This window comes from Peromyscus leucopus, chromosome 15, assembly GCF_004664715.2.
Source record: "Peromyscus leucopus breed LL Stock chromosome 15, UCI_PerLeu_2.1, whole genome shotgun sequence".
Classification (NCBI taxonomy): Eukaryota; Metazoa; Chordata; class Mammalia; order Rodentia; family Cricetidae; genus Peromyscus; species Peromyscus leucopus.
In genome coordinates this window covers 28,650,670-28,663,177 of record NC_051076.1, presented here as the reverse complement: position 1 = coordinate 28,663,177, position 12,508 = coordinate 28,650,670, and the positions used below count along the sequence as shown (strand labels likewise).

The 12,508-nt window shown below is 44.8% G+C and overlaps 1 protein-coding gene across 2 annotated transcripts in view; it reads right to left on the bottom strand.

Annotated features, from left to right (window-relative positions):
* Positions 1-12,508, bottom strand: part of C15H1orf226 (chromosome 15 C1orf226 homolog) — a 300,724-nt gene that overhangs the window by 208,130 nt on the left and 80,086 nt on the right. For both annotated transcript variants that reach the window (XM_028864336.2, XM_028864337.2), the window contains exon 2: positions 10,694-10,765. In XM_028864336.2, the coding sequence (XP_028720169.1) occupies positions 10,694-10,765 (72 nt within the window). The remainder of the gene's footprint in view (positions 1-10,693; positions 10,766-12,508) is intronic.

Here is a 12,508-nt window from a genome sequence, read left to right as displayed (position 1 = left end):
TTGGAACACAAAAGGGGGAGGTGGGTGCCACACAGGATATATGAATTTCAGGCTCTAAAAAGAAGTTGATAAAAATCAAACAAAAAACAGCCTTCTTTACATCTAGTGCTGTGCACTGCCTGGCAGTGCTCCCAGATGGAAGGCAGACACAATCAGGGACACAGATGACGCTGTCTGCCCAGACACTTGGGAATGAGGACAGTCAGCCTGCTCCCGGGGGCTCCCTGAGCCAGACTCTAGTCTGGGTTCCCAACCGGAGCCAAGCACCATGCTCCAAGGCTCAGCAGTGAATCTCCACTCACCAGCTCTGAGCTCCAGCGAGCTGTCTAACCGTTCTCTGCCTCAGCTTACTCATCTATAAAGTGGGTGATGGTTACACTCACACCCACACAGAGCGGTGTTATTGACACTCCTGAAGTGCTCTTTTGCCTGTGGCCAGACATAGCAACATGGCACAGTGCAATCTAGACTCAGGTCTGCTTAGGCTACACAAGGACAGGAACACGGAGCAGGACATCACTCCTATGACCCTTCTCTGCAAAAACAAACAAACAAACACTCCACAGTAATATCCACTCCTTGTAGCATAATTGGTAATTTTTGTATCTACCAAGATCGAATCATGGTAGCTACAAAAACCCACCTAAGTCACTGTGAATAAGATGGAAGCCACAAATATGGACCTCTCCACACAGGTCAAAGAAGTGTGCTTCTCGGAAGCTGTGTCTTCACGGTGGTGCCAAGGCTATCTCATTAGGTGGCTCGGCATCTTTATCCTACAATGTGTGTACGATCCCAGGAGCACTTGGGCCATGTATCAAAACCTATGCCGTATGCTAAGTACAAAAGGTGACCAGAGACCAACCTGGGCTCTCAGAGTTGAGCTCCCAGAAGTCACAAGAGAAATTACTCTTCGGCTACACGCAGGAGTGCATTGATAATGCATGCCATGACAAAGATGGACCCGGGAAACATCCTGCTCAGTGAAATAATCAGAAACAGGTGACAAATACGGCACAAGATTTCACTTGTGTGATGTCTCTAAAATAGACACATTCAAGAGACAAGACACAGGACAGAGTTCCAGGGCTAGGAATGGAGTTACTGATTAATGAACACGGTTTATGATAGGGATAATGAAAGGCTTTGGATATCGACAGTGGTGAAGGACACAGAGTATTGTGGTATAGTTAGACCCACTGAGTTGCATACTTATAAATGTTTAAAATGAAAAAAAAAATCCATTTATATATGAATATGTATTTAAAGCCGAATAAGTCACCGAAATAATTATATCCGATGTCACCTGCTGCCAATGCCAGAAAGATGAGCAAAGAGCCCTCAAAGGCTGCTTAGTGGAGCAGCAACAAACTGGCATTCAGCACTCACCCCCTCTTCCTACAGCCGGCAAACTTTGCCAAAAGGATACTCAAAGGCCAGGCTTGGTGGTGTTCACCAATAGTATCAACTAGTCATCAGGCTGAAGCAAGAGGATCATTTGGGCTTACAAGTTCAGAACCAAAGTGAGACCTTGTATCAAGAAAAAACTCCCCGCCCCAAATGAAGTCTAAGGCAGTGGACTGAGCAGGATGCATTCAGGCAATCCTGTGGAAACGCAAAGGTATCACTCCTTACTCTTAGATAGCCACGGCTGTAATAGAACCAGCCCCTTACTTAAAAGCAACTGTACATTTTGTGTTGATAACTCTGGGCTCTAAAAGCATTGCTGCCCCAGTTTAAAAAAAAAAAATCATTCCTGAGCTGGGCGTAATGGCTCACACCTTTAATCCTAGCACTCAAGAGGCAGAGGCAGGCAGATCTCTGTGAGTTCAAGGCTACCCAGTGAGTTCCAGGATGGCCAGAGCTACATAGTGAGACCCTGTCTTTAAACAACAAAACAAACAAACAAACAAAATGGAAAAAAAATAATTCCTCACCTTAGGAGCAGAACAGAATTAAGTGACTTTTCATTCTGGCTCAAATGTAAGGAAAGATAAGTATGTGACTCAGGTGTAATCCAGGTACTCGGTTAGGCTCTTAGTGAATTAGAGTCTCTTGAGATGTGATTTGCGGGAAAAATTCCTACACATAACCTACCATTCCACCTCGGGTTTATATGTCACAGTTCATGCTTTCCCGAAGGCTCTTCCTTGAACCTAGAAAGCCTATCCCCTGCTCCAGGGTTTTGTACTTACTGTTCCTTCTGTGTGAAACGTTCTTCCTGCAGAGAACCATATGGCTCACTCCCTCTCTGCTTACTCACATAACAAAGAGGTCTTCCCCAACAATCTATACAAAAAAAGCATTCAGTCTACCTCCTGGGACTACCTAGCCTCAAGTCCTAATTTAGCATTCTGCAGAGAATTTACATGTAACTCTGTATTTCTAGTTTCTCCGTTTATTCTTTCTCAGCCACCACAATGTGAGCTTCATCCAGGTAGGGACTTTGTTTTTTAGAATCCAGAACCTAAAATAATGTTGGCTCAGAAGGGGAAGTCAATATCCCCCTCCCAATGAGTAAGGAAAAAAAAATCTGTTAATGAGAATGCCTGCCTCAGCATCCTTAGGGATGCTGATTTGTGTCCTTTGGTAGAAATAAAGACAGCTGTAAACATGTTGGTGAAGCCACATCTGTAGTGATACTTTAAAACCTCTGTATTTGGCTCTGTGTTTCTTATTTAATAAGACTGTTTAGACATTTGTCTACATACATCAAGTGTTTCTTTGAGTTTAAACAAAGCCAAGACCCCTTTCAAAGAAACCAAAAAGACAAACACCTAGTGTTTGGCTCATGCCTAATATATCAAAAGTATGGTGTAGCGTGTTAGCCAGTAATAAAAAGAAATAAAGTAGTGATCTGTGGAAAACCGTAGGTGTACTTTGCAAACCCTGAAAGAAGCCAGACACAAAGGTCTACATATTCTATGAGACCATCAATGGCAAACGTCCAAACTAGGCAAATCCATTCTGGTAGGATGTGAATTGGACCTGTGGGGCTGGGAGTTTGGGGGTGACTAGGAGATGAGAGATTAGAGGTGCTGAGTTGGCTAGAAGCACACGGTTCTGTGGTAGAGCATTTGTCTAGAATAAGGGAGGTCCTGAATATGATCCCTAGTGCTGCAAAATTTTTAAAAACTCAGTATCAGCTTAGAGTTTCCTTTGGGGATGATATAAGTTCTATAATAACAGTTGTACAACACTATAGATGAATATATACTAGATCCCACTGCTAAAAATTATATAGTATATGATGTATAAATTATATAGTATATGAAATATATCTCAATAAAGTCATTACCCCAAAAAAGTATTGGCAAACTATAATATCGTTTAAATATGTAAAAATCATAGTCTAGATATAAACTGCTTATGCATACAGGCCTTACATAGATTTAGAATTTAAACACAAGTTATATTATGCAATCAATAAATTCAAATAAGTCGGAAAAAAAAACTTCACACTGAAATATCACTGCTCTCAACAGGAATACACCATGGATACCTTATCTGAGACCTCTGGAGTCCAGCATAAGCAGACTCAGCAGTGTTACTCAGAATGTCCACCACCAAGACCACACAGGAACCAATAAATCAGAAAAGATATGAAAAGCAACAAAAACAAACACTTTGTAAGCAACCCAAATGGCCATGCGGGGTGTGGGCTGCAGCCGGTCCTGCATACAGCCTATGTACCAGGCTCTGGCTCCTCTCTTCAGTCACCTTCCTCTATCTCAACTCTACAAAAACCTTAATTCCTAGGTCCTACCTGTGCAAAGAACCCACAGATCTATTTACCTTATGGAAATTCATCACAAGGAGCTCTCCTGCTCTTTGGAGTATAAACAATGACACGAGACCTGGTCAATGCCCACCCTAGAAGACATAAGCCCACAAACTCAGCAGTGAAGGCTAATGGCCTGTCCAAGGATAAAAGGCCTTGTCAGAGGCATAGAACAAGCGTCTTTCACTTTGTTGACATTAGGATCAAATGCCAACACATTAAAAAAAAAAAAAAAAAGTCTTATGAGAACTCTCAGACTCCTAGGAATAGAACCCTAAATTTCAAGAGAACTTATTTTGAGAAACATTAACCTACAAACTGATTAACGAAGACGACTAACTGGCCTCGAAGCAAATGAGTTCCCATCTTTAACAAAAGCTCACATCTACGGAGTGCTTCTGCGCACCTGGCTGCCTCCCGGCAAGGCCTCCTGACCCTGTCATCCTTGCTCAAAATGGACAATAATTAGAAAGGGATCTGGTGCAGGTTTGGGGAGGGGGGTGATATTTTAGGAGGTTTTGCTTTGCTTTTTTGTTGTTTTGTTTGTTTATTGTGACACAGTATCACTACGTAGCCCCGATAGCCTGCAACTCACTATGTAGCCCAGGCCAGCCTCAAACTTAGTGATTCCCCGTCTGTGCCTTCTGAGTACTAGAATTACAGATATGCAAACGACAAGGCATTTTGCTGCTGCTGCTGCTGCTGCTGCTTGGCTTTTTGTTTTTGTTTGTTTGTTTCGTTTTGGTTTTTGGTTTTTGGACACAGGGTTTCTCTGTGGAACAGTCGTGGCTGTCCTGGAACTTACTCTGTAGATCAGGCTGGCCTTGGACTCACTGAGATCCGCCTGCCTCAGCCTCCCAAGTGCTGGAATTAAAGGTGTGTGCCACCACCACCCAGTATTGTTTTGTTTTTGTTGGGTAGTCTCCTATCTCTATGCATACTAGAAAAGTCTTCTACTGAACTGTACATTCTGCCCAGTACTATTTAGAGCACACAAGTCCACATGTCAGGCACATACATCTCTTTGTAGTGTGTATGCCTTCCACATATATCTGGTTAAATCTATCTACTGAAAAGACATCATGTAAATTTTATTCACATATATCTGGTTAAATCTATCTACTGAAAAGACATCATGCAAATTTTATTGATCATTAAACAAAGGATGATGGGTTGAGAATATCCAAAGTCACCTGATCACAAACAGAAGACATGGGATCTAAATTTCATTCTGCATCATCTCATACTAGAAACCTCGATAAGGGGGTGGGACCTGCCTAATCCTGGCTAGAGCCCAATGCTCTAACCCACTGTAAGAGGCAGACTAATGCCCCTAACCCTATAAAAAGTGCTACATTACTAGACAGAATGACTTTGCAGGTGGGATGAGATGATGAAACCTGTCGGGGGAATTATCTGAGATCCTTGGGGAAAATGGAAGTGAGGCTACAGAATATGAGGTGATGTAGTGATGGGAAGCAGAGGTCACAGTGGCAGGACTGCTGGCTGTGAAGACAGACAGGAGGCACTTGCCAAAAACATGGGTAGCCTTTGGACATATGACATGTGACACCATGTTGTCATCCGAAAAGTTCACATTTGAAAACCATGCAATTAGATTAAACAATAAAAAAAATCTCATCTTGTTCTAAGTTTAGAATTGCATGCTGGGTCCCCTTCATAGATATCTTCAGCTGGATGTGCTCAGTGGGCCACAGGTTGGCTCCACTTGCCAGGATGCTGGAATAGCAAGGGACAGACTGTTCTCTCTGACCTCCAGCAGGAAAGTAGCCCTACCAATGCCTTGGCAGTTCCCCATTACAGGCTTCCAACCCCAGGACTACAAAATGAGAAGTTGGAGATATTTTAAGCCATTATGTTTAGAGTGACTGGTTACTGTGTCCTGTGAAGTGACATGACCAAGCTAACAAATAGCGGTGGCACTTGCAGACTCTCAACTTGTAACAAAAGCAAGAGCACTTGATGACAAAGGGGCCCCTGTGACGGCTGAGGCAAGCCACTCAGGGATAAAGTTACAAAGGAGATTAAAACACAGACCACATTAGAAGCCTATCACCATGGGGGAAAGGGGCATGTAGAAAGGACCTACAGCTCCAGTCATAATCCCACACGAAGCTACCGGCCCCTGATGAGCTACCAAGAATACATCCAATGCAAGCCTTCCTAAGAAGGCACCCAGGGTCTTTTATGTTCTCCCATCCTTTTATTTTCCTTGAGAAAAGTTCTGGGAAAGTCAGCAAAAGTGGCAGCTTCAGGGAGAGGAGGTGGGCATGGCCACTTCCTGGTGACCAAACCATTGATTATACACCCTTCCTGTGCAGCCACACTAGAGAAACCAAGGCACATACAGTAGGAAACATTGATTCCATATTGCATCATTTCGGAAGCCACTTGCAGTGTGGACCAGAACGCACCCATCCCTTAGTCAAAGAAGCCAATGGGAGGCCAGCGTCATGGGCTGGACACTGGGAATGCGGTCATTCTCATGCTACCAGTGACAGGGTATGCGGCAACTGACGTTAGAGGACAAAATGAGCCACTCAAGATGGCTTCCCCAAGAAAGGAGCGCCTGCGTTGAAGAGGGTGGCTGTTAAAAGCAGCTAGACGAAGCAGCTCAAAGTCTCAGGGTATTTATCTGCATGTATGAAATGCTCTGAACCCCAAAGGAAAGGTATAAAAAATGATAGCGATGAATATAAATAGCCCTTTATGGTTTAAAGAGCGTTTTTTTCCACGCACTATCCCAGATCTGACAATAGCACCGGAGAGACAGGATGAGAAGTGGCATGCTGTCTTTTATAAACCAGGAAACGGAGATTAACAGCAGTCAGCTGCCTTGCCAAGGTCACACATTAAGTCAAGGGGAAAACTCAATCCCAACTCTTGTTATTCTTCATTGAGAGGCCTCTCGACGACACTGAGTACCCTTCCCAAGGAGACTAAAGTGAGGTTGGCAGAGACTGGTGTTGCTCTCTGAGAACAAAGGACTCGGGGTAGCTGGGCATCATGTTAGGCACTGAGATTCAAACGATGCTTCGGACAGACTACGGTCCAGTCCTTCAGGACCAGACCTGTCGGAGCCGTGACAGCCTCACCTCAGAAGCCATTTGTCTGCAGCATTAATCATCACTGGCGGATCTCTCCCACAAAGGCTTTCCCACCTCCCCCAAAATTGTGTGTAATCTTCCTGTTGTACACATATACATTCTTAGCTTCTTTTCCCCTTACTAATAATGTATAGAATACATATTTCTGTGCATCATTGGTGGGAAGGTAAAATGAAACCATCATGGAAAGTGTGCTGGAAGTTCCTCAAAGAACAGAGCTGCTGCCAGGCACAGTGGCATGCCAAGGGCGCAGCTGCTCAGGAGGCTAGGCGAGAGGATCACTTACACTCACAAGTTCGAGACCAGCCTAGAAACCATAATGAGATGCCAGCCCAAATACTGAATCTACCATATTCAGAAATCATTTTTCTGAGTATATATAAAAAAATCAAAGTAGATTCTCAAAGAGGCATTTGCACACCCATGTACACACAGTACTTTTCACAATAGCTAAGAGATAGAAGCAAATTCCCATTAGTGGATGAATATATAAGGAAAACATGGTATGACCACACAAAGGCATACAAGGAATCATCAGGAAGGAAGGAAATCCTGACCCTATACAATATGGATGGACCATTAAGACATTATGCCAACATTAGGGGACAAATACTGCATGGTTCCTTCCTCATGACATCTTTAAAGTAGTCAAAATTGCAGAAACAGAAGGCAGGAAGTTGGCCACCTAGGGCTGGAGGGAGAGGGGACTGTATTTAATAGGTATAGAGTTTCAGTTTTACAAGAAGAAAAAAAAAGACTGGAGATCTAGATGCAACAGTATGAATATACTTAACTACTGACCTGTCTACCTTTAAAAAGCAAAATTTAGTGCTATGCACTTTTACCATCCATTTCTTAGACGCATATTAAAAGGGGGAAAATAAAAATGTCTATGACAGATGCCATAAATTCACAAAGAATGTGGAGAAGGTGAAAACCCAAATGAAAAATGGACACAGGACAGAGGAAACATGGCAGTTAATGATGAAGTATGTATGTATTTAACCGAGTCCACACTGGGGCATGAGGTTGGAGACAAGCAAGAATGCATCCACCTACTGGACCCCAGCTCCTGAGAGGAGTGGGGATACTGTCAGACAGACCCTTCACTCCCTGAACACATCCTGTGGGAAACACAAGAGTCTTGGCTGCCACGTCACAACACAGCTCTCCAGAGAAGGCCAGGAGATGAGATCTGCAGCGTTCAGCAATGATAGGCATGGTGACCCACACCTGCACCCCAGCACTCAGGAGCCAGAGGCAAGGAGATCTCAAATTCAAGGTCAGATCGGGCTACATAGTAAGACCCGATCTCAAAAGGATGAAACAAAGTAAAAGAAAATAAAGGTCTTGGCAAGGCACTGGCATCTCACCTGTGAGGCTCTGTGCTCCTTATCAATTGCTGCCCTTAGGACCTACTGCTCTTTGGCCAAGCCCTGAGGCCTGGGGCTTCTAAGCCCAGCAGAGTCCCCAGCAACCAAAGCCAGCAGTGTCCCTATCCAGCATCAGCCTGGCCCCACTCAACATAAGAGCACAATGTCAGCTACAGTCCTTCACACAGAAATCCCATGCCCTAGTTCTTGACAGCTGTAATTACAGCCCAAACAGCTTTTGAAAGGCAAAGAGAAAGAAGAAAATAGCAACCTGGACCTAGCAGTGAATTGTGGGGCTTGGGGGGTGGGGGGATGATGATACACAATCACAGGCTTGCTACTAATGGCAGCCAGTCCACACAAGCAACTGGATAGCCAGCCCAAACAACTTTCTGACCAATTAATTTCTCCTTCTAATGTAATGAGCTGCTCATTAAGCACTGGAACCAGCTCCCACAGAGGGGGCTGTAGGGAGAGGCATGCGGCTGCCAGAGCTGGCAGGTAATGAGAGGAGAGGAGACTGCCACATTCCAGTCCCAGATGCCTGCAGATCCCATGACCAGCTAGCGCCACGCCATGTCTGGCCTGCCTCTGCTTCTAGGTAACGTTTTCCTATTGCCTCTGTCCATGGGCTCCCTTTCTGGGAAGGCGCCATGTTCCAGTTCTTTGGTTCCACCCAACTAGGGTCAGGACTCATAATCAGCATTCCAAGGAGCCCTCCACAGGGAACCGGGGGCCACAGTAAAGTCTTGAGAATGAACCCCCAAGCTGCCTGTGAACAGCAACCTGACCTGGAGTTGTTAGCCTGCCCAAGGTTCCAGGTCCTCATCCATGAAATGTACTAGGAACATCCTCACCTCATCTGAAGTAGCTATTCATAATAAGATATATTCAATATCAAAATTTCTAAGAAAGCACCCGACACAGAAGTAGCTATTACTACTGGTGGAGATAGTGCTTTCACAACGATGGTAATATCAGCAGCAGCCATTTCCTGCCCATCAGTCAAACATCAATCAATACAAAAGGACTTTGGTGGATGGCCCAGAGTGTGGGCCACTCCAGGCCCGATCTTTCTATCACAGGAGCAAGCACAACACAAGGCCTCTGCTTCTACCCATGCTGGAGGGCAAAGGAGGAGGTAAAGAGGCCTGAGACCTGGACCTGCAGCCAAAAGGGGAGTAAAACATACAGCTTTTCCATGAGACCAAGCGGCAAGTGATAGAACACAGTCAGGCCACATGCCCATTTCTAGGCCTCCGTGACTCCTCCATATATTTCTTTGAGCTTCAGATTAATCTAGAAAATGACATGACACGATCCTCTAATGCTGCAACCACTCAGTGGAATTACTCTCATGAAAGTACTTCAAATGTCCTAATTACTGAGTCCATGAAAACGGTACTGATGTATGTAATAGTATCTCAATAAATCCAACTTGGTGAAGAAGAAAAGGCCGTATGACTGGCGGCATCGGTGAGCTATGGCGAAAGCCGACAGCAAGCATGTTTACACTCTCCCCAACACCGATGTCATCAGATTGAGGTTCCTGTCGATAGGGCAGAGAACCATCTCAGAGCAAAACCAACAAAAGCAGAATGAAGCTCCGGCACCTGCTGGGTTGTTCCTGTGAGGTGAACAGAGCACTCCAAAGGACAATGACCCACACCGGGCTGCACCCAGAGTCTGAAGAACAATGACCCACACCGGGCTGCGCCCAGAGATGTCCAAGCCAGCCACGTTAACACCAGCTGGCACCATGACACAATCACAATCCATCTGAGTCATCCCAAGCCCACCTCCAAAATACTCCAAAGTTCTCTTGTTCCGGTGTCCCTGCACCATGGACCAGAGTCAGAAGGCAGTGGGTTGCCATGTACACCAAACTCTTCCAGGACACAGGAAAGTGTGACGGGGGTGGGTGGTGGATGGGGGGGGGGGCGGGACATGACATATAAAAAAAGCTCACACATCCTGAAGCCTCAAGCAGATGACCGAGGAAGTTTTGGTGAAATTTCATATCCAGCTTTAAAATTTCCAGTAAATCTTCTATTTGGTACCACAATAAATTACCATTAAAAAATGTTCTGATCCATTCCTAGCTGCTTCCTAAAGTTTTGTTCTCCCTTTTGCCGTTCTCCTTTACCGCCCAGCCAACCGCCACACCCGCATCTCAGAAGAGCTGCAGGACACGGGACACGGAGGATGACACTGCTCAGCCATCACGTCCATTTCAACCCCTGGCCCCTATTGCACAATTCACGATAGTCTCCCGGTGATGGAGGAGTATGGACTCTGGGGCAGGGAAGGGTGCAGCCGTCCATTCCGGTTCCCAGCTCTGGCTGAAAGGGCTAGCAGGCCAGGAAGCTGGAATTCCAGATTCATACACAGCCCCACCTGTGACCACTCACCCGGATTCTGCGCATGGCAGCCACGATCTCCACCCTGCTGTTGGGTCTCGGCACATCCAGGCTTCCCACGTACTGTGGAGAAGAAGCAAAGAGAGGTTGAGAGGAAGGTGGGTAATGTCCCTAATCAAAGAATGTTAGGAGCGCAAAGACTCTGAGACCACACGGTCTCTCTCCCCATTTTACAGATGAGGAAAGTCAAAGCCCAGGGGGTATCATCTGGTTTTCAAATAGTTTCTAGATTTTAATAAATAAGCAACTTAACCCGAAATTATGGCTTCCGTTTTCATCTCGCTCCTCATGTAGCAAAGTCCTTGGCTAAGCAGGCATCTGAGTAAGAAAAGCTCCTGGTAGAGATTCTTTCCAGTGTCTATATGGCATGGTAAGTGGCCTTTTCCTTTATCTCCTTTCAATTTCTTCATCTGTGAGACCAAATAAATTAACACACACACACACACACACACACACACACACACACACACGCAGAGCTCTTACATAAAAGTGCTTGCCAAAAATAAATGCACTAAGAGAAAAATATATACTTTTGGAGTTGTTATTCATGGTATTTTTTTTGTTTTGTTTTGCTTTGTTTTGCTTTTGTATTTTACAGGACCTCATTCTTAAACCCAGGCTGGCCTACTTTTTTTTAAAATTATTGTAATTTTACTAAATTATCTCTAGACATACTGAAGACCTCCGACATTTTGTTAAGTTCCTGGCTGGAGAAAGGATGGACTATTAGTTTTTTATGTAAAAACTTTTTTATCCAATTGTACTTTTTTTCCTGCCCAAGATAGGGTTTCTGTGTGTAGCAGTCCTGGATGTCCTGGAACTCACTTTGTAAACCAGGCTAGCCTAGAACTCACAGAGATCCTCCTGCCTCTGTCTCCTGAGTATTGGGATTAAAGGTGTGTGCCCAACTGTACTTTTTATTTCTCTTTCGTTTTGGAGACAGACTCACCATCTAATTCAGGCTGACCTCAAAATCGCCTGTTCTCCTGTTTCAGCCTCCCGAGTGCTGGGATTACACGTGTGCACCCCCACACCTGCCCCTGAATACTTTAAAGTTACCCACCAAACCAGACTGCATTCAGGTTAATGTTTAACATGTAATTCCTTGCTAAAAACTAATGAAATAGTGCAAAATTAAGCAAAACAAAAGAATTAGGTGCCCAATCTCAACAGGTGAGTACCAGTTTCCTTTCTTGTTTGCCAGTGGGCATAAACTTAGACAATTAGTTCCACAGGAAAAAAAGGTTGGATTATTCATGACTTGAAACACAACCTAGGTATCTGTCTATGCCCCTGCATACAGGTGGATCATATTGAACATGGCCCCTCCCTTCCTGACAGATCCTTCACACCAGATCACAGCACTTCCCTTGAATCACCTCATGGACATGTCCAAGAGTTATAGCCTTGGATAGCTTGATATGTACCTAAGCAAAAATTGCATTAATAGAAATAGGAACAGTCATGTTTGAAAGGTAATTTCTGTGGTTACAAGAAAAGAAAGTTTTCCCCAAAACTTGGAGCTAAGGACTGATTCCAGTCAAAAGAGTTTCACAAATGGCACTGGGAACAAACGGATTTCCCCTAGTATTGATCAACAACTCGTGTTGACACGCTGAAGAACGAAGAAGGAGTTGGCTGGTGAACTGTGGGCACGCTGTAGTCTGGCCCCTGGGGGAGCCCACCAAAGCACATGGGCTTACTGGCCAAGGACCTTGCAGCTTGCTGAGGCCTCTAGATCGAATGTGTGGTCACGGCTTCTCTGTGGCTAGCAATTCTCTCCAGTGAACTCTGCTGGAGCTGCAA